Below are 22,318 nucleotides of genomic sequence, written 5' to 3' on the forward strand. Positions count from 1 at the left end.
CGATGTGACACCGATAGTAAGTTGAAACGGTGGCGAATAACAATCTGGGAGACAGAGTTCCCGAACAAGTGTGACTAATGAAGTCGTCGTCATCCTTACGCGTATGAATCTTGAATTTACGTGTGTTACCAGAAAGTGGCAGAATACGGATTCGTAAGATGAAAACTTGGTACCACTAAGAAGTTTGCCTAAGAATGATTCAAGTATAATGCACAAGTAGTCAAGTAAGTGCTATCTATAGCAAATGTATGTCAGAATGCAATGGCTAACTATCCGGTTGTAGTCTAGATTCACTAATGCGTCCTAACGACTCTGTCAGACACACTAATGCACATCCTAGTTCCCTACAACCAATGCTCTAATACCATCTGTAGCGACCAGACCAAATCATGTTTGACGGCGCCGACTACTTAGGTCCCGTTGCGTGGTCATAGCCCCTATAGGAGACTCGTTTGACCAAAATTATGTCGCATTCATTTAAAAAGTACAAGACTTTCAAAGTTCAGTTTACCAAAAGGTTCGACAACAAGTTTAAGTTTACAAAAGTTACAAAGTGTAAATGAAATAACTTGCGACATAATGTAAGTTAAAAATCACGGTTGCTATAAATAGCGTAAGTATGTAAACATTTGTTTGAATCCAAATGTGCTATCACTAGCGTATGCATGTATGCTTGACTTCAATCAAAGTAATCAAAGTGTGCGGAAGCATGTATCAATTAGCCAAGTATGAACCTGAGAAATCATGTAGAAAACTGTCAACGAAAAACGTTGGTGAGATCATAAATGTATTTGTAAAAGTATGTTTTTGAATCACAAGGTTTAGTATCAAAGCGTATACATCTATAAAGATGTGTTTGTATCAAAGCATATACATCTCGAAAGATGTTGTTTGTAAACCATAAGATTTAGTATAAAGTGAATATCAAGCGTATACATCCCAAAAGATGTTGTCTGTATCACGAGCACCCAATTACCAAAACTTAACTGAATCTTACCTCTGTATAATAGTGTTAGAACCTACACTATATCCCGAAAATACGTTTCATCCCTTAGATGAGGGTTTGTAAAACCCGCATGGCCACACAACATAAGTTCTCGCTCACACCCTACAAGTGTAACTAATGGTAATTGGACTTGAGGATTTTCGTTCTAACTCGTATGTATCTTTGCTCTTGTATTCGTATTTGTGTTCAAAGTATGAAAGTATAAACCGTATAAAATGTATATAAAGTATATGTTTCTCAGCCCACGATTTAAAAGTATAAAAGTATTTGAAAGGGTGGGACTATGATCTCACCTCGAGTGCACGAGTATAAATGTACTTCACAAAGTAAACGCGTGCATGAAAGTTGTTTAGCCTTGACCTAAACAAGTAAGTTGTATCAATTAACCAGTTACGACACAAGGTCGGGCGAAATGTGTTCGATTAGCCCTATGGCTCGTTACGACTCGAATAGTATAGCATGTGAATCACGTTGTCAAGTTTCATGCAAGAATCAAGTATAAACGAAGATTAGAACGATTGCATAAACGTTTGTTTAAGTTTGACTAAAAGTCAAACTTGGTCAAAGTCAACGAAAAAGTCAATATGTTCGGGTCGGGTCCCGAACTATTTTTATGTGCTAACTATTCATATATAAGCATGTTAGAACAAGTTACATGTGAATCGGAGGTCCATAGTGAGGCGACCCGTCCTAATCCATCCGGACAAAGTCCATATCGATTATAAACGATTCACAATAGTTGACTACATCGCGAGGTATTTGACCTCTATATGATACATTTTACAAACATTGCATTCGTTTTTGAAAAGATAATCTTTCATTACATCGAAAGTTGACAACATGCATACCATTTCGTAATATATCTTAATATAATAGACTTAATAATAATCTTGATGAACTCAACGACTCGAATGCAACGTCTTTTGAAATATGTCATGAATGACTCCAAGTAATATCTCTAAGATGAGCAAATGCACAGCGGAAGATTTCTTTCGTACCTGAGAATAAACATGCTTTAAAGTGTCAACCAAAAGGTTGGTGAGTTCATTAGTTTAACATAAATAATCATTTCATAATTTTTAATAGACCACAAGATTTCATACTTCCATTTCTCATAATCATACGTCCCATGCATAGAGACAAAAATATCATTCATATGGATTGAAAACCTGGTAACCGACATTCACAATATGATATAAGAATATCCCCATCATTCCGAGATCCTCCTTCGTACATGATATAAATTTCGAAGTACTAAGGCATCCGGTACTTTGGATGGGGCTTGTTGGGCCCGATAGATCTATCTTTAGGATTCGCGTCAATTAGGGTGTCTGTTCCCTAATTCTTAGATTACCAGACTAAAAAGGGGTATATTCAGTTTCGATAATTCAACCATATAATGTAGTTTCAATTACTTGTGTCTATTTCGTAAAACAGTTATAAAAACAGCGCATGTATTCTCAGTCCCAAAAATATATATTGCAAAAGCATTTAAAAAGGGATTAATGAAACTCACGCTTATAAATATTGTAAAATAGTTATTAAAACATTGCATGTATTCTCAGCCCAAAAATATATATATAACGGGAATAATGAAACTCACACATATAATTATTGTAAAACAGTTAATAAAGCATTTGCATGTATTCTCAGCCCCAAAAATGTAAAGAGTAAAAGGGAAGCAAATGAAACTCACCTAATGTATTTTGTAGTAAAAATACATATAACGACATTAAACAACTGAACAATGCAGGGTTGGCCTTCGATTCACGAACCTATATTATTCATATATATATTAAAACATATACTTGTAATCGAACAATTATATATTATTATTAATGATATACTTTTTATATTAGTAACTTATATTCATTTAAAAAAATATTAACTATGTTATATGTAATATATATATATATATATATATATATATATATATATATATATATATATATATATATATATATATATATATATATATATATATATATCATTTTGCTTGATAAAAATAGTAATCATAATAATATTAAATTAATGATAATAATACTTTTAATTAGATTTAATAATGATGTTGAAAATAATAATTTTTGATAATATCATTAGTCACTTGGTTAACAGTAACAGTGATAATAGTAAAAATGTTAATTAATAATAATAATAATGTTAAGATTGATGGATTTTTAAAAATGACAATGATAATCTCTACTAATAATGATATTTTTACTAACAATATCAATTATTAATGAAAATTTTGATAGTAGTAATAATCTTAATGAAAATATTAATAATAATACTAATAATAATAATAATAATAATAATAATAATAATAATAATAATAATAATAATAATAATACTGAAAATAATATTAGTTATAACTAAAAATTCTAATATCAGTGAATATATTGATAATAGTCTTAATAATATTACTAATGTTGATAATAATAATAATAATAATAATAATAATAATAATAATAATAATAATAATAATAATATTAATAAATAAGAAAATAATAATCATCATGATAAATCTATTTCTAATAATAATAAAAATCAAATAATGATACTAATATAAAGAAAAGGTAACTACCTTTCAAGAAAAATCGGCTAAAAAAAATACTGCACCCCAGGGACTTGAACCCCCGACCTCTCGAAACCTGACAATACCTCAGACCAGCTGGGCTGTTGCCCTTTATTCGAAATTATACCAAACACATTTCTAATTAACCCGTATTATTGTATCCTCCTTCTTCTTCATCAGAACATCATCGACCAAAAATCAAAATTCAATAATAACCACAATTTAACTAACTAACTTTGGTTCTCCAATGGAAATAATTGGTAACGAATGAATCGGTTTAATCAAAACAGAATAGAAAGAATTTGAGCAGCAGCAGAAAATAATTAAAAAAAAACGTTCGAACCCGTTTTGAAACTCAATATCAATTTTGAATACAGAGGCCGTAAGAGACCACGATTACATCATGAAAAAGATTTCAATTCATTATTCGAAACTATCAGGAACGTTAATTTAACTTGAGACGTAAAAATGAACTCAAATTTCCCATGAACAAATTCATTGACTTTTTATTTGCAAACTTTGACCTCAAAATTCTCACTCGTTTTAATGAATTGAAAGTTGAGGTTTTGAAGAAATATCGAGTAAAACATTCCTAACGATTCTGCATTAATACTCTTTGAAATTGGTTTCGAATTCGAATTATGGTTAAAAGGATATGTACACAGAGTATCGAGTCTGTTTCTTCATCAGTTTCTGTTTTCCTTCTCTCATTGCACTAGATGAATTATAGTGATTGATTTATTGTTTGTTTCTAAAAGATTGAGATAGTAAACAAAGGACGATCGATTGTTTTGTAGTGAGGAATGAGTCGACAGTGGGTATTAAAGAAATTAGAAGCAAAATAAATAAATAAAAAAATACTGGAAAGCAGATAATGACCTGAAACAGAATCGTACTAATTTACTGTAATTGATTTCAATCCAGCAGATAATTTAAAAAGGCAGATACTGATTTGTAACAGAAATTGTTTTACTCTATAATATGATATTTAGTATTATTAAATATAATTATATTAATAAAAATACTAATAATAATAATAAAATAAGAGAATTAATAATTAATAATAGTATTAATACTAATGACCAAAGTAATAATAATATTAATTTGAAATAAAGATAATAAAATTAATACAATTAATATTTAATATTGATATTAATAATAATTATAATATAATTATTAATCATGATAAAAAAAATATAATGATACACTAATAATAATAAAATAAATCACCTTTCATAGTTATATATATTAAGAATAATAATATCAATATACTAATATTATTATTAATATTAAGGTTAATAATACTAATGAAAGTATCAATAATAACAACCTATATTATCACTTGTAATTAAGTTTAATATATTAATATTACATATTATTTATTTATGTATCAAATAATAACATATAATATTTATACCTTATAGATATATCATAATAATTATTTATAGAATTCATACACATTTAAATATAGCTTTATTTTTATAATCAATTTATTATCTTGTATTATTATTTTACATACATAATCTTAATGATCTATTATATTTTATTATTTTAATTTATTATACATACATATATATACATATATTTTATTTTAATAACAACATAATATAATACTTCAAATTGTATTTCAAATTATTATTTATATATCCATACACACATATCCATTTACAATTAATGGTTCGTGAATCGTCGAGAATAGTCAAAAGTTAAAATGTATCCATATAAATAGTTCAAAGGTCAAATGTATATATGAACATAGTTCTAAGTTTTTGAGACTTTAACATTACAGACTTTGCTTATCGTGTTGAAAATATATAAAGATTAAGTTTAAAATTTGGTCGGAAATTCCCGGGTCATCACAGTACCTACCCGTTAAAGAAATTTCGTCCCGAAATTTGAGTGAGGTGGTCATGGCTAATAATAAAAATGTTTTCATGACGAATATGAGTTAATAACTTGAGTTTTATCATCATTGAGTAATAAGGATAAAAATAATTCGATTATTCGAAGAGTACGAATGAAGCTATCACCAAAGAGTGAAATAGGAAAGTAAAGATTCATCTTAACTTTTGACAGAGTAAGGGTTGAATTCCGGAATTCAAGGGATTTAAAGAAAATCTTCGAAATCTAAAAGATTTGATTCTTCGGCGAGTAAGGAAATTAAGATCTCTATAATTAAATACGGTGATCTGCCTCGATTACTCTGTCTGATATTTCCATTATAAATTAAGCTCTTCCGTTCCATTATTATCACCATTCCTATACTTTCTTTCTTAGTTCATACATCCAAAAGATTGTGAAAATGCTTAATCCAGTTCTAATCCTTGATATTTTTCTATTTATCATTTCTGTCATCCTTCTTTTCAATCTTCCACCAGAAGAATCCGTTTACTTCTACTATTACCTTGGGGTGATACTATTCTTAATTATACCGTGTCTTTATATTGCGATTCGTATTAATATCCATGGTTTGTAACCTCCGTGTTGTTATTGGGCTTTATATTTTCTCTTATATTTTGGATCTCTATGCTTTTGTTTTCTCTTCCCGACTTCAAGTTAAGCGAATAATGGTCCAGAATTCGTAAATATGAAGTTTCGAATGAACTTAATGTTCTAAACAAGATAGTACGTAATAGCACGATATGATTTGTCAAATTACCAGAGTCACTGAGAATAGAACTATCAAGAATATACTTTCTTGATATGTTCAGAAATTAAGCAGAATAAAAGAGTTATGTAACATGGCACTTGATGACGTTATAATCTGCGAATCATCATGTTCCATTTAGAAACTCAGCATGACTTACCGTAATATAATCACGTTGATCAAGTGTCATTATATTATACTAACTCATGCATCAGTTCCCAACATTACTTCAATAACATTCATATTTTAAGCTCGAAAGTTTACAGAATATAGAAACTAATAGTTTCTATATGATGTAACACTGATAGCACGATGAGATTAATGATTTCAGATAAGAACAGTTATGAAAATATCTTCAGAAATATGGAGAATATTTATAATGAAAGATACGATGATATCTTGGAATTTCTAATATCGATGGATGATGAAGAAGGTTTATCCGTAAGGGTTTAGATTCGGAAGCAAGGTATTCGCTAAAGATTTCATCAGAAACAGAATCATCAGATTCTTTAAATACAGAGTTTGGTCCTTGTATTTGTCCTTGGTCTCCTTCGTGGTTAGCACATAATATTCTTTATCATCACTTCCGATGATTAAGGTCATTTACGGTTGTCTACGGTTTCTGCTGCTTCATTCAGCTTTTTCAACATTCAGAGTATTGCTTTGTAGACTGAGTGCTTTTTAGAATTTCAGAATGATAGATCATAATCCTAAGAGATAAATGTTATACATATAACGGTTGATGTAGATATGCTGTGAGTTTTCAAGGTACCGATTGCTGATTCCCGATAATTGGTATGGCAATTATTGTTACAAGATGTAAATGAGTACATGATAGAGTTTCAAAGAAAAATAATGATTTTTCGAAAAGTCAAAGATCAATGAAGTTGCTGGTAAGTTTACCGCTAATGTGGTGGAATATAAATGGTTCTCCGGTAACGAAGACGAAAGGTAAACTTATATATCAAAGTTATAGTAGAGTTTACTCGAATGAAAAGTCGAAATTGATTTGTTGAAGCTGTGACAAATTTGGCTAATTTGAAAAGGAATAGCAATGTTATTTTCGGTAATAACAATGCCAAAGGAGTTAGCACAGATACGTGTTAAACGTTTATTCAGGTTCCGAGTGTTTTCGGAGGCATAACTATATGTATCAATCTTTTCTTTCGTAGATGAAGTGCGGTTGGTTCATCCTCTCAATTGAGGTGTTTTCAAGAATCATGAAAGGTTTGAACGTAGATTAGAATTGTCAAGATACAAATGGCATTTAAGATGAAATCAAGTGGCAAACTTGAAGAATTATTTAGTTTCATATATTATAATCAATATTTTAATTTATTTTAATTGTCTAATGTTGATAGTCCTCAGTTGATGGTCCACTGTTAATAGTGTATAAATAATAATTCATATATAGTTTACTATATAATATTCGAATTAATTAATACGTATCGTGACCCGTGTACATGTCTCAGACTCGATCACAACTCAAACTATATATATTATTGTAGAATCAACCTCAACCCTGTATAGCTAACTCCTGCATTACTGCATATAGAGTGTCTATGGTTATTCCAAATAATATATATAGATGGGTCGATATGATATGTCAAAACCTTGTATACGTGTCCCGACATTTAAAGTGCGTAAAATAAATAACAGAATTTAAATGACGATAAATAAAGTGCGTAAAGTAAATAACAGAAATTAAATGACGATAAATAAAATTGCGATAATTAAATTGCGATAAATAAACTGCGATAAATAAAATGTAATCAGTTAGCTAGAAACAGTTAGCTGGAAACAATTAGCGTGGATTCTTAACAAAATTTCTCATAGTTAATTTGTTTGTTTCTAACTAATTTTTATTTTGTCCAATGTTTTCTTCATTATGCCACTTGTTGGATTATGATAAATCAAAATCCAAATATGAAATTGAATGGAAATGGTTATTCTGCAGTGAACGGATATGTATATCTGTGGATGTAAGTAGGATAGTGAATGACTGTTGAATCAGATTCGAAGAATGTACAGTGTACTTATTAATGTGAAATCTAAATATTTCTAGGGTATTACCTACCCGTTAAAATATTTTCACCATTAAAAATTAGTACAAAAGAATTTTTAGTTACAATATTTATGAAAACATATATATATATATATATATATATATATATATATATATATATATATATTTTCTTCAGATGTAATCATGGATTTAATGAGTTAATATGATATTAAACTCGTTCGATTTACCGTTAGAACAAGAATATATAATCTCTAAAACATTAGATATTACATAATCGCCATGTCGAACGAAGATAAATGATGTAGAACGATTCGCAGAACGATGATTATACTCGAGGTACAGGATGAGATGTTGAGGCATGGATTGTTGAAACTTGGGTTGTTGGTGGTACTGGTGCCATTGGTGCTGAGGTTGGTGATGTTACTGGTGTTGGTGATACTGCTGGTGCTTGTAAATTGTATACCGTGCTTTCTAAAGTTAATACTCGAGCTCGGAGTTCTCTAACTTCTTCTACTAACCCTGGTTGATTATCAGTGTGAGGTAGAGGTCGGATATTTTCTCTAGTTCCGTTAATGGTAGCTTCAAGACGAAAAATTCTTGCAAATAGGGTATAAACGTTGTTGCGAACGGGTTCGCCGATGAGCGGATCAAGTACTCCAAGGTTAGGTGGTAGATTCGATTCATGATATGGAGTACCTTCTTCCCTTCTCCATAGGGTGAGTATGTCACGAACCCACCCCCATTTTCTCCAGTAATCACGGTAGTTGATTGGTTGGTGTGCTCCTGTCATGCTGTCTTCGGAGTCAGAGGAACTTGGTCGATTCGTAGAGGCCATCTTACGCGATCTCAGGAAAGATTTTTGGTATGAATAGTTTAGTGACAGCAATTGATAGTTGGATGGTATTCTTAATGCATAATTTGCATAGATATATATAGTACCAGTATCCCTTAAATTAAGGAGAAATTTACGAGAGATATCAGGCAAGGTCTACAGTGACTGATATGCTAAGATATGAATTGTCAGATACGCTAAGATATGAATTTTTGTCTATACACTATTCATGCAATCAATGCAGTAAGATGTGTCTAGTCTAGGAATGGTAAGCAGGTGATTTCCTAAGGATGATAAACAGATGATTTTCGACAAAAATATTAAGCAAAACTTTTGACATGCAGACACGGTCGAAGTCCAGACTTTCTAATGCATCCTAACGACTATCAGTTAGACACACTAATGCAAGACCTGGTTCGCTAAGACCACCGCTCTGATACCAACTGAAGCGACCCGTCCTAATCCATCCGGACGAAGTCCATATCGATTATAAACGATTCAAAACAGTTGATTACATCGCGAGGTATTTGACCTCTATATGATACATTTTACAAACATTGCATTCGTTTTTGAAAAGACAATCTTTCATTACATCGAAAGTTGACAACATGCATACCATTTCGTAATATATCTTACTATAATAGACTTAATAATAATCTTGATGAACTCAACGACTCGAATGCAACGTCTTTTGAAATATGTCATGAATGACTCCAAGTAATATCTCTAAGATGAGCAAATGCACAGCGGAAGATTTCTTTCGTATCTGAGAATAAACATGCTTTAAAGTGTCAACCAAAAGGTTGGTGAGTTCATTAGTTTAACATAAATAATCATTTCATAATTTTTAATAGACCACAAGATTTCATACTTCCATTTCTCATAATCATATGTCCCATGCATGGAGACAAAAATATCATTCATATGGATTGAACACCTGGTAACCGACATTCACAATATGCATATAAGAATATCCCCATCATTCCGGGATCCTCCTTCGGACATGATATAAATTTCGAAGTACTAAAGCATCCGGTACTTTGGATGGGGCTTGTTGGGCCCGATAGATCTATCTTTAGGATTCGCGTCAATTAGGGTGTCTGTTTCCTAATTCTTAGATTACCAGACTAAAAAGGGGTATATTCAGTTTCGATAATTCAACCATATAATGTCGTTTCAATTACTTGTGTCTATTTCGTAAAACAGTTATAAAAACAGCGCATGTATTCTCAGTCCCAAAAATATATATTGCAAAAGCATTTAAAAAGGGATTAATGAAACTCACGCTTATAAATATTGTAAAATAGTTATTAAAACATTGCATGTATTCTCAGCCCAAAAATATATATATAAAGGGAATAATGAAACTCACGCATATAATTATTGTAAAATAGTTAATAAAGCATTTGCATGTATTCTCAGCCCCAAAAATGTAAAGAGTAAAAGGGAAGCAAATGAAACTCACCTAATGTATTTTGTAGTAAAAATACATATAACGACATTAAACAACTGAACAATGCAGGGTTGGCCTTCGATTCACGAACCTATATTATTCATATATATATATTAAAACATATACTTGTAATCGAACAATTATATATTATTATTAATGATATTCTTTTTATATTAGTAACTTATATTCATTTAAAAAAATATTAACTATGTTATATGTAATATATATATATATATATATATATATATATATATATATATATATATATATATATATATATATATATCATTTTGCTTGATAAAAATAGTAATCATAATAATATTAAATTAATGATAATAATACTTTTAATTAGATTTAATAATGATGTTGAAAATAATAATTTTTGATAATATCATTAGTCACTTGGTTAACAGTAACAGTGATAATAGTAAAAATGTTAATTAATAATAATAATAATGTTAAGATTGATGGATTTTTAAAAATGACAATGATAATCTCTACTAATAATGATATTTTTACTAACAATATCAATTATTAATGAAAATTTTGATAGTAGTAATAATCTTAATGAAAATATTAATAATAATAATAATAATAATAATAATAATAATAATAATAATAATAATAATAATAATAATACTGAAAATAATATTAGTTATAACTAAAAATTCTAATATCAGTGAATATATTGATAATAGTCTTAATAATATTACTAATGTTGATCATAATAATAATAATAATAATAATAATAATAATAATAATAATAATAATAATATTAATATTAATAAATAAGAAAATAATAATCATCATGATAAATCTATTTCTAATAATAATAAAAATCAAATAATGATAATAATATAAAGAAAAGGTAACTACCTTTCAAGAAAAATCGGCTAAAAAAAATACTGCACCCCATAGACTTGAACCCCCGACCTCTCGAAACCCGACAATACCTCACACCAGCTGGGCTGTTGCCCTTTATTCGAAATTATACCAAACACATTTCTAATTAACCTGTATTATTGTATCCTCCTTCTTCTTCATCAGAACATCATCGACCAAAAATCAAAATTCAATAATAACCACAATTTAACTAACTAACTTTGGTTCTCCAATGGAAATAATTGGTAACGAATGAATCGGTTTAATCAAAACAGAATAGAAAGAATTTGAGCAGCAGCAGAAAATAATTAAAAAAAAACGTTCGAACCCGTTTTGAAACTCAATATCAATTTTGAATACAGAGGCCGTAAGAGACCACGATTACATCATGAAAAAGATTTCAATTCATTATTAGAAATTATCAGGAACGTTAATTTAACTTGAGACGTAAAAATGAACTCAAATTTCCCATGAACAAATTCATTGACTTTTTATTTGCAAACTTTGACCTCAAAATTCTCACTCGTTTTAATGAATTGAAAGTTGAGGTTTTGAAGAAATATCGAGTAAAACATTCCTAACGATTCTGCATTAATACTCTTTGAAATTGGTTTCGAATTCGAATTATGGTTAAAAGGATATGTACACAGAGTATCGAGTCTGTTTCTTCATCAGTTTCTGTTTTCCTTCTCTCATTGCACTAGATGAATTATAGTGATTGATTTATTGTTTGTTTCTGAAAGATTGAGATAGTAAACAAAGGACGATCGATTGTTTTGTAGTGAGGAATGAGTCGACAGTGGGTATTAAAGAAATCAGAAGCAAAATAAATAAATAAAAAAATACTGGAAAGCAGATAATGACCTGAAACAGAATCGTACTAATTTACTGTAATTGATTTCAATCCAGCAGATAATTTAAAAAGGCAGATACTGATTTGTAACAGAAATTGTTTTACTCTATAATATGATATTTAGTATTATTAAATATAATTATATTAATAAAAATACTAATAATAATAATAAGAGAATTAATAGTTAATGACCAAAGTAATAATAATATTAATTTGAAATAAAGATAATAAAATTAATACAATTAATATTTAATAATGATATTAATAATAATTATAATATAATTATTAATCATGATAAAAAAAATATAATGATACACTAATAATAATAAAATAAATCACCTTTCATAGTTATATATATTAAGAATAATAATATCAATATACTAATATTATTATTAATATTAAGGTTAATAATACTAATGAGAGTATCAATAATAACAACCTATATTATCACTTGTAATTAAGTTTAATATATTAATATTAAACCATCCAGGCATAGCTTGGATGGCCACCAACACTTTCAATGAAGGTGAGGTCACGGGTTCGATTCCCTTCAAGGCACTTCAAACGCTTGGGGCGAACTTAAGAGACCAATAGCCTGAGGATGCTTTACCTGGTAGCGGTGGAGGGTTGGCTTGCCGTTTACCCGGGGTTTACCCGCTGCGGGGGGCCAATGTGCCCGTTCGTAGTAGGGGTTCCTCGTAAAAAAAAAAAAATATTAATATTACATATTATTTATTTATGTATCAAATAATAACATATAATATTTATACCTTATAGATATATCATAATAATTATTTATAGAATTCATACACATTTAAATATAGCTTTATTTTTATAATCAATTTATTATCTTGTATTATTATTTTACATACTTAATCTTAATGATCTATTATATTTTATTATTTTAATTTATTATACATACATATATATACATATATTTTTATTTTAATAACAACATAATATAATACTTCAAATTGTATTTCAAATTATTATTTATATATCCATACACACATATCCATTTACAATTAATGGTTCGTGAATCGTCGGGAATAGTCAAAGGTTAAAATGTATCCATATAAATAGTTCAAAGGTCAAATGTATATATGAACATAGTTCTAAGTTTTTGAGACTTTAACATTACAGACTTTGCTTATCGTGTTAGAAATATATAAAGATTAAGTTTAAAATTTGGTCGGAAATTCCCGGGTCATCACACATAGTATAGCAAACATTTTTCGTATAATTGACAAGTAAGACAGAATCAAACCATGCCTATTGTCGCGCCGCGACAAAGGCTGGCCGCGCCGCGGCGAACAACGGGTGCTGGTACCTGGTCAGTCTCAATTGTCTAAGTCCCAAACCCAAAATTCAAACAACCACAAAACACAAACCGTAAACACTTAGAACTCGTATCTTATATCGTTAGAAAGGTAATTTGACAAAGATCACAACTAAATACATTTCACCAACCAAAAGCATCAATTACAATAACCGAAATTTCTTAAGTGATCAATAAAGGTTTATTTTCAAAGTTTCAAGTTCATCAAATGCATTTTAAGTTTCGGGAATCCAATTCACACATATGATATGCCGTTTTGAAGGTAATGACACATACATTACAACTAAACACTTACTAATAACATTTCATGGCATTCGAAACATCAAAAGCTCGTTTTAAGTCTATCAAACCCTAACCAAAATCCACAAAAATCAATATTCATGTTTTTGAAGTTTTCTTAATCAACCTACGCATCAAAACGAAGCTAGTGATACTAGTAACACAATTAAAGCATGAACTTTAGTATTTAAACAACATTTAATCTTCCAAAATGCAAGATTAAGCAAACCCATTTCAAATGTTCAAACTAGTTACTCAAAACAACAAATCAAGCAAACAAATTATATATTCATGTTATACACGAGCCATAGACACTAACTAACACCATTTCAAGTATATAAAACGAATTTAGAGAAAATCTAGTGTTTTTAGAAACCTTACCCCAAGTAGTGAAATTTGTACCAAATCGAAGAGGATGAAGAGAGGATCACGAATATGTTGTCGGATTTGTTGTGAGCTTCCTAGATGTGAAATGGATGATGAATTTGTGTTTATGGGTGTGAGAGCACAAAAGTGGGAATAAGAAAAAGAGAGGAGGTGATGAATGAATGAGATGAGTGGTGTTGGAGGTGACTAGTTATCAAAATTTGGCCAAGTGCCAAGATTAGTCCCTCAAGTTTCAAAGCGGGTGCGGGAATTAACCAAACGAATATTTAAAAAAAAACGCTCGAGTAAACGAGTGATGTTATAATTAAATAACGGAATTATTATGAACGTTAGTCAACGAAAGGTACGAATTTAGATAACGGAAAATATTATCTAAAAAAAAAAAAAGACGGGCGTTAAAATAATTTAACGAAAAAATGCGGGATGTTACATGAGATATAGGTTTAAAGCTAGCAGCGTTATAAATATAGACCACAAGATTTCATATACATAAACGTTTTAATAAAAATATTCTAAGTGGTTGAGCACTTGATAACCATACTTAACATTTAATCAACGTCGCATATTTCCTTTATTATGAAATCTCACTTCACTGTACCAAGTGTAGTCACCGAAACGAAGTACTGTGCAACCGTTGAATACTGGTCGTCCAGTCCGGTTGGGGTTGTCAGGCCCGATAGATCTATCAACAGGATTCGCGTTTACAATACCACATGTAAATAGTAGTTACCAAGCTACAGGAAAGTATGCCAGTGGTACAACTCAACGTAGAATATATTTTTTATCACTTGTGTCCATAACGTAAATCATAAAATGCATGTATTCTCATCCCGAAATATTTAGAGTTTAAAAGTGGGACTATATACTCACTTTTGCCTTGAAGATATATAACACGACCTGGTCTCCGATAGATATCACGAACCTAACCATATATAATATATCAACATATTTTCTTTTTAAATAATAGTTACATGTATACTTATAATACTTTTAATATCTAATAGTCCGTAGTTAGCAGTCCGATGTTAGTAGTCCACAATTAGTTGTTCAATAAAATAAATAAAGACCCCATCGTATTCGTATTGATCGGAATTAATCTCGACCCATGGTACCGTGTTGTCAAATGACGTGTTGCGTACATAAAGTACCGTGTTGTCAAATGACGTGTTGCGTACAATCATGAGGTCTTATAATTAATCCTCTCGTGTTGTTTACGGGTGGTCCTGAAATATATAAAATCAAATCATAAGTAAATATATATAAAATATCATATTAATTAGCAAAGATATGATTAGTTTAGTTTTACTCCAATTAATTTCGTAGCTAAACTAGCTTCGGATACCCAATTTTGTTTTAGCCGTAGTTTCTTCAATACAACTCCGTTTTTGTTGGTTCAACTTGCCACTTCCTTGGATCGAGCCATTATTTATGAATATGAACAGTAAATACCTTAGTTTGTATTCGAAATCACAGGTTATAGGTCAAACTTTGGTGAATCTTATGAAAGTGATCATTTCCGTCGTAAAAGCAACATCTAGATGATCATTTTTACAAAAATACTTACACTTTGAGTTACACCATGGGATTTTTATATATTAACATATTCATAAGAAATATCATTTTTCCAGAATATAAACTTCCAATTCAAAGTTTAAGATGGTTTTTAATTATCCAACCCAAAACAGCCCCCGGTTGCACTCCGACGACGTAAATTCAGTTTTAAGGTGTTCTTTGTAAAATCAAGTTGTATCTTGTTAAGTTAGCATATCATTATGATATGTTACAGGTCTTGAAGTGTTTTAAAAGTCAAGTTAGAAGGATCTATTTAGTTTGCGAACAAGTTTGAAATCATTCAAACTATGTTCTTGTTGTTATAATTTGTAACTCAAAATAAGATAGCTATATGAATATGAATCGAATAAGATTATGAATAAGGTTACTACCTCAAGTTACTTGGATAAAGCTACTGGAAAGGAAGTATAACTCTTGATCCTAAAGAGTGGTGAAGTTGGATTGAAAGATTGGAAGTAATATTGCAACTTCTTGATTCTAGGTTGTTTTTATGATGATTAAAGCTTGTAATTGAAGCTAAATGATGGGGAAAATGCTTGGAGATGATCAAGTATGAAGTTAGGAGTGTTTTGAGAGAGAAATGGGAGTGTAAGTATGAGAAAATGGAATGAAGAAATGGTGCTCATGCATAAAAACGTTTTTAGTTTATAAAGAAAGAAAATATTCCTAATTTTGTTTTCTTGCTAAATAATTCATGCTACTTGACAAATGGTTGGTTCCACATGTTCCTTAATCATTTAAGGCTGCTAAGGATGATAATTGATGTGTATATACCAATAGTATATACATCTAGAAGTTGCGTACAATACGGTTACATATACCCTAGGTATACGTGTAGAAATCTTGAGGAAACGGAACGAGAATTCAAATATAGCTATCTTTTGTAAATATACTTATATTGTTTTATGTATATAAGCCCTTTAAAAGTGATTAAATACATATTTATAGGATACTTGTATAAGCATTATAAGTTATAGGTATATATGTCAAAGAACGTTACATATAGTTATCGTTTTGAAAACTTAAGTTAGTAGTCTCAAAGTATACTTATAACTCATTGTTATTAGTACACAATGATATGTTAAACCATCCTTAGATCATGTTAAATATGTATAAATACGTATATGTACACAATCGTATAATTATCGTATGTTATATAGTTCGTGATATCATCGGTCAAATTGGACGGTCAAACGTTGTGTAAAACTCTTTTCAAAAACACAAGACTCAACAATTTGGATTGCTTATCATGTTGGTAATGTTTAATTTATGTAAATATTAATCTCATATGTATAAAACGATCGAAAAAAATTCGGGTCGTTACAATCTCTTTGCCTTTCTTCATGTTTAACCATTCATTACAGGTAGATATTCTTCACGAATAAAAAAAAAATATATATATATATACCAACCAATTTATCTTACATCATTACATCGATCTGCCAAACTTTTCAACATCGGGAGAAGGTTCCAGTATCACCTAATCATATGATAAACGCGTGTACCAAAGAGTAACTGCAGGAGATTGAAAGAAACTTTCACCCAATCATATAACGTCTTATCATTTAGATTGACATTGCCATTGCTACTATTATTATTGATGAAGTTTGAAATCGACATAACCAGGTGCATAACAAAAAAACACTCACAGCGGAACTCCTAATTGAATGAAAAAATGAATCAAGTGTACACCAAGTACCAAGTCTCTCTAATATCTCAATCAATACTATTAGCACTTTACTATCATCATATGTTACAATATGTTGTAACTTTTACTAAACACTATATTCAGTGTGTGTAGAAAATACACATGTATGTATGCATGCAGGTATCCTTCATTCATCTCCTGCAATGAAATTTGGAACTTCACCCTGACAAAGGTATTCATCACATACTGATGCTGTACCCCAGCCTCTGCGTAACCGAAGAATGTCTTCAGTGAAAGTTGATCCTGGAGCTCCAATGAACACTCCAGACAAAGCAGATATAGTCTTATCAAGCATAGCCTCCACCTTCAACATCAACACACAGATAACTTCACTATAAGAAATGGACATTTCGGCCAAAATGTAGCTTTCACTATATATTAACAAAAGATATTTAGAAACTTTCTATTAATTTTTTTTTTTTTTTTTTTTTTTTGTATTCATAGTCCCTCTCGGTCAAATATTACTCCCCAAGGATGCACAGAACAAAAAAGTACGACAATAACGGAACCACACATGATTGTATTTCTTATCCAAATTGCTCCAATCACTATTAACTCCCCCAACCCAAACAAGAAAATAGACACTCCTTTGGTCCTAAAAGGAAGCATTATTTTCCTTTGGGGATTAGGGTTGTCCAAAGAAATGCAACATATCCAAATTTACTTCCAGCCAATTGGAAACCATTAGTTGGAATTAGTAACTTCAACTTTGATTCAAAAGTCATCTTTATCTATCTATATAAAGAAGCATTTCACACAAATGATCAATTCAAACAATTTGCAAGTCAAATATTGCATTTCATGTGGGACGCATGGAACACTTACTTGCTCACACTCAAGAACAGAACAAAACAAGAATATCAATAGAAACAACCATAGAACCAAACACAATACATAAAAAACCATCACTAAGAGCCCAGTGGTTGGGGTCCTAAGATCCTTGCATGCAAGAGATCTCAGGTTCAAATCTTTTGGTGACCAGAAAAGGTTTTGGAAACGGTCATCGATTAATCCGGTTAGTCCGCGTACACCCAAACAGTAAAACTTTACCACTTTCTTCTAGTAACTGAGTCAGTATCATTTTACTTGAGTTTATAGAGGACTCAACCTTTTTAATAAACTATCTTATCCTGGAAGACATACGTAGACTTCTTTCACTGAGCTTTCACAAAGATATTAAAACAAAGCAGTGATACTCTTATGAACTTTAAACTATTCTTAGTCACAAAATATTGTAGGTACATGATTGAAAATGTTATACTGTAAAAATATATGTACTGTGCTACCATAAAGTGTATTAAACTGCTTTGTTAGGTGGTAGATAGCTATGCGCAAGTAGACAACTCAACATAAACGCACAACAATATATTCAAGTGATCAGAGCAGGTTTCAAAAGTCAAAACACTGAATGCATAAATAAACATATCTAGCTCCGCTCAGCATTCAGCAGCCAATGACACATGAAAGACTACTTAGAACTAAGACAACTGCTAATCCACTATATTTACTACAGAAACATACTGTTATAAAAAAGCACGAGGGTTGATAAACGCACCTGGGTATCTCCATCGAGTTTTTTTCTATATAATAAAGCATCCCACTTTTCAGCTGAATTCCGAGCTGGCCGTGTGATGAGTGGCACCGTCTTCCCATTCAGTGTAACTAGTGACTGCAACAAACCAGTTTCACTCTCCGCAGCATCCGTAGACAGATAGATTACTGGCATATTTGCTCTTTCCACAAGACGACTAATACATTCTGCAGCTTGAGGAATTGGGAAAAAACAACTTGGATTCTTGGCATTGCTGGATATAACATTTGAGAGAGGTTATACAGCGATCATCTTTATTCTTCAATTAACACCAATTACCTTTTAGATTCTTATCCTCAAGTTTCAATAAGGTTTAAGGGATAATGATACATAGAAGTATTAAAATTCGATACAGTGATCTTCCACATGGGTGTAATTGTGATTCTACTAACTAGATGTATAGTGTACTCTGTGTGTGTGCAGGATATGTATAGTTGGGTTCATTTGTGACAGTAAGATTAACTGCGGCAAACAAAGACAAGCCGATAAATCTTGTTAGGTATTTCTGAAAGAAAAGCATCCATTCAGGGCCTCTAGTAGGATGATATTTGGTTTGCCTTTACAAAATTAGAACCAAGAAATAATTTTTTTTTTTTTTTTAATGAATGCATTGTTTTCCTAAAACATGGAGCATGATTTTCAATAAAAATGTCCTCTGGTATCATGTTTACTAATCCAGTGATGCACCACTAATATTTCACTATTTATACTTACAGCTGGACTATGCATAGCTATTGTAGAAGGTGTTTCACTATGGGATGTCACCCACACACTTTAGGGTGACAAACGGTGACTTGTTCATTTAGGGCTACACAGATAACTCTCATTTAATAATTACTGGCTCCGGCTAAATTTTTCAATTCAACACGGCCAATGATCAATTCATTAACGAAACAGGAATCAGCAAGTTCAAGCAGCTAATGTTTAGATGCAAGATAGTCAGACACAAAATACACTGCAGAAAGAAGATACATACCAAAACTTTAAGAAGCCATGGCGTCGAAAGTGAAGCGCCACAAATTTCTCTCCTAAGAAAGTTTGTATGAAACGCTGAGCGGTTAGCAAGATTACACGACTTGGTTCGATCAAGGTCTGACATTTATGAGCAATGGGACCACCTGGCTGCATCACCCACTCTTTCTCCACGTCAGCAAAGAAGACATCTCCAATTGCAAGCACATCATCATTGGATGAGAACTTTTCATTTACCTCATGTATGGTTCTGTCAGTTGGTTTCTTCACATCCTCAGTCCATACAGTCTTAAGTTCACTCATAGATACACCTATAGCCTTCAACTTCTTAACATGATCATCATCAACATAACAAGGCTGTGGCAATGAGAAATAACATAAAACTTTGTCTACGTGCATATGATTTTTTTTCCGTTCAGCAAACTCTTCAAACGTGACCACAACTTCAGTGCCTACGCACTTGTTAATGTGATCGATATCTAACACTCGGCTAAACTCGTAATCAACCTTAGCACTAGGAATAACCAAAACACGATTAAGTACAGCAGCAAAGAACATGTGTTTCTCTAAACAGATCAAGTGGTTAGACATTTGTCCGGACGTGCAAATGGCAAACAGATACTTATTTTTGTTAGGCTTCCAGTCGATTGTTCGCCTTCCTGATAATTTCTGGTCTACTTTTGAGCAAGCAGTAATATGAGTAACATCTGTAACATTGAATAATTGTTGTTGTTGTTGGGAATCTAATAAGTGATGGGAGGACAATAATGCCTGTTGAATTTTGCTATTCAGTGAAATCTGATCAATAAGAAGAGATGTAAGATGTTGAATCGAATCAGTTGAAGTGGAGTTAAGTGATGAAGTGCGATTCCATAAATCAACAAGGCGTGATTGCTGTTGTTTTAAAAGGTACAAAGCTCTTAATTCGGACTCACGCATCGCGTTAGAACCGGCGTCAGTGATTGAATCGGAAGGGAGATTTGTACGGAATAGGGATTTGAAATCGGCAGTGAAAAAAATTAAGATAATGATGAGAGGGAGAGTGATAGCAATGACGTACCTTTTATTAAGGAAGAAGAAGAGGAAATTATTAGGAGGAGGACTGGAGTTGGGGGTTTTCAAGTGGTGTTGGTCGATCTGGAATGTGGTTGATGTTGTATCATTCTGGTGAATTAAGTGGCGGCGATCTTCTTCGTCGTCGGAAAAAGATTCTCTATCCATTGAATGAAGTGACTGAGTGAGTGGTAGCAAGCGACGGTGGTTTACGGTAATGGAGGTGAAAATACGGTGAGTGAGATCTATTGTTTAAACTGATCGAGTTATCACTTCTAAGGTCTATCAATACAACTTTGTTTAAAACTTAAAAGTCGAGGGGTATTTTTCACGAATAATAATCGAAGTTCTATAACTTTTTGTTCACACAATAATAATCGAAGTTCTATCAATTGATGCCCAAGTGGTTAACTTGATTTACACGTCATCAAATTGTATGACACTTCATCAAAGAGTGTATGTAAAGAAATTCACCAAAACAACAAACCTACCAGCTTTGTATAATCGTGTTCGAGTGCATTACAAGTTTATATTTCCTAAATTGCAGTTTTATTTTAGGTTCATATAAAAATAATATATCTATATCTATATATAATTAAAAAGTGACTTCTTTTGTCATAAATGAGCCAACTTAAACCTTATAATTTAATGATTTAAAAGTTTAAAAAAAATTATTTTTCCTTATTTATTATGTAATAATTACTAAATTACTAAACAATTAAAGGATTAGAAAATTTATTAATTATAATAAAGAATAGGTTGAAGTGGGATGGAATACGTATCATCTCATGGTTTAAATGGGTTTTTGGCATTTCAAAATTTGTAAGTTACTTTTACACTATCCGTATAAAAACATCTTGAATCCTTCATACATCTCAACGTTCACTAAAAAGTTATCAGTTATAATATAGGGTATCATGTGAATTTTAATTTTGTTTCTCTAAATAATATTTAGTTTGTTAATTCATGATCTCCGATATCTTCATTTTTAAGATGAAATAAAAGTCTACTGTATTAAAAAAAATATACCCGAGTCTCTTGATCAAATTGTTATTCTTTTTAATGTGTAACTTTATTTTATTTAGATAAATCGTATATGTTTATATTATTTTTTCAATGATCTTTTTGTAGGTGACTATCATT

General features: G+C 30.9%; 1 protein-coding gene across 1 annotated transcript; it reads right to left on the reverse strand.

Moving 5' to 3' along the window:
* Positions 1-17,441: 17,441 nt before the first annotated feature.
* LOC139866315 (O-fucosyltransferase 36-like) lies at positions 17,442-21,507 on the reverse strand. Its single transcript, XM_071854512.1, has 3 exons — positions 20,127-21,507; positions 19,115-19,364; positions 17,442-17,863 (listed from the first exon to the last, which is right to left on the reverse strand). The coding sequence occupies exons 1-3, from the start codon at positions 21,341-21,343 to the stop codon at positions 17,687-17,689; spliced, it is 1,644 nt and encodes a 547-aa protein (XP_071710613.1). The 5' UTR covers positions 21,344-21,507; the 3' UTR covers positions 17,442-17,686.
* Between the last annotated feature and the right edge of the window lie 811 nt (positions 21,508-22,318).

This window comes from Rutidosis leptorrhynchoides, chromosome 9 (genome assembly GCF_046630445.1).
Source record: "Rutidosis leptorrhynchoides isolate AG116_Rl617_1_P2 chromosome 9, CSIRO_AGI_Rlap_v1, whole genome shotgun sequence".
Taxonomy (NCBI): domain Eukaryota; kingdom Viridiplantae; phylum Streptophyta; class Magnoliopsida; order Asterales; family Asteraceae; genus Rutidosis; species Rutidosis leptorrhynchoides.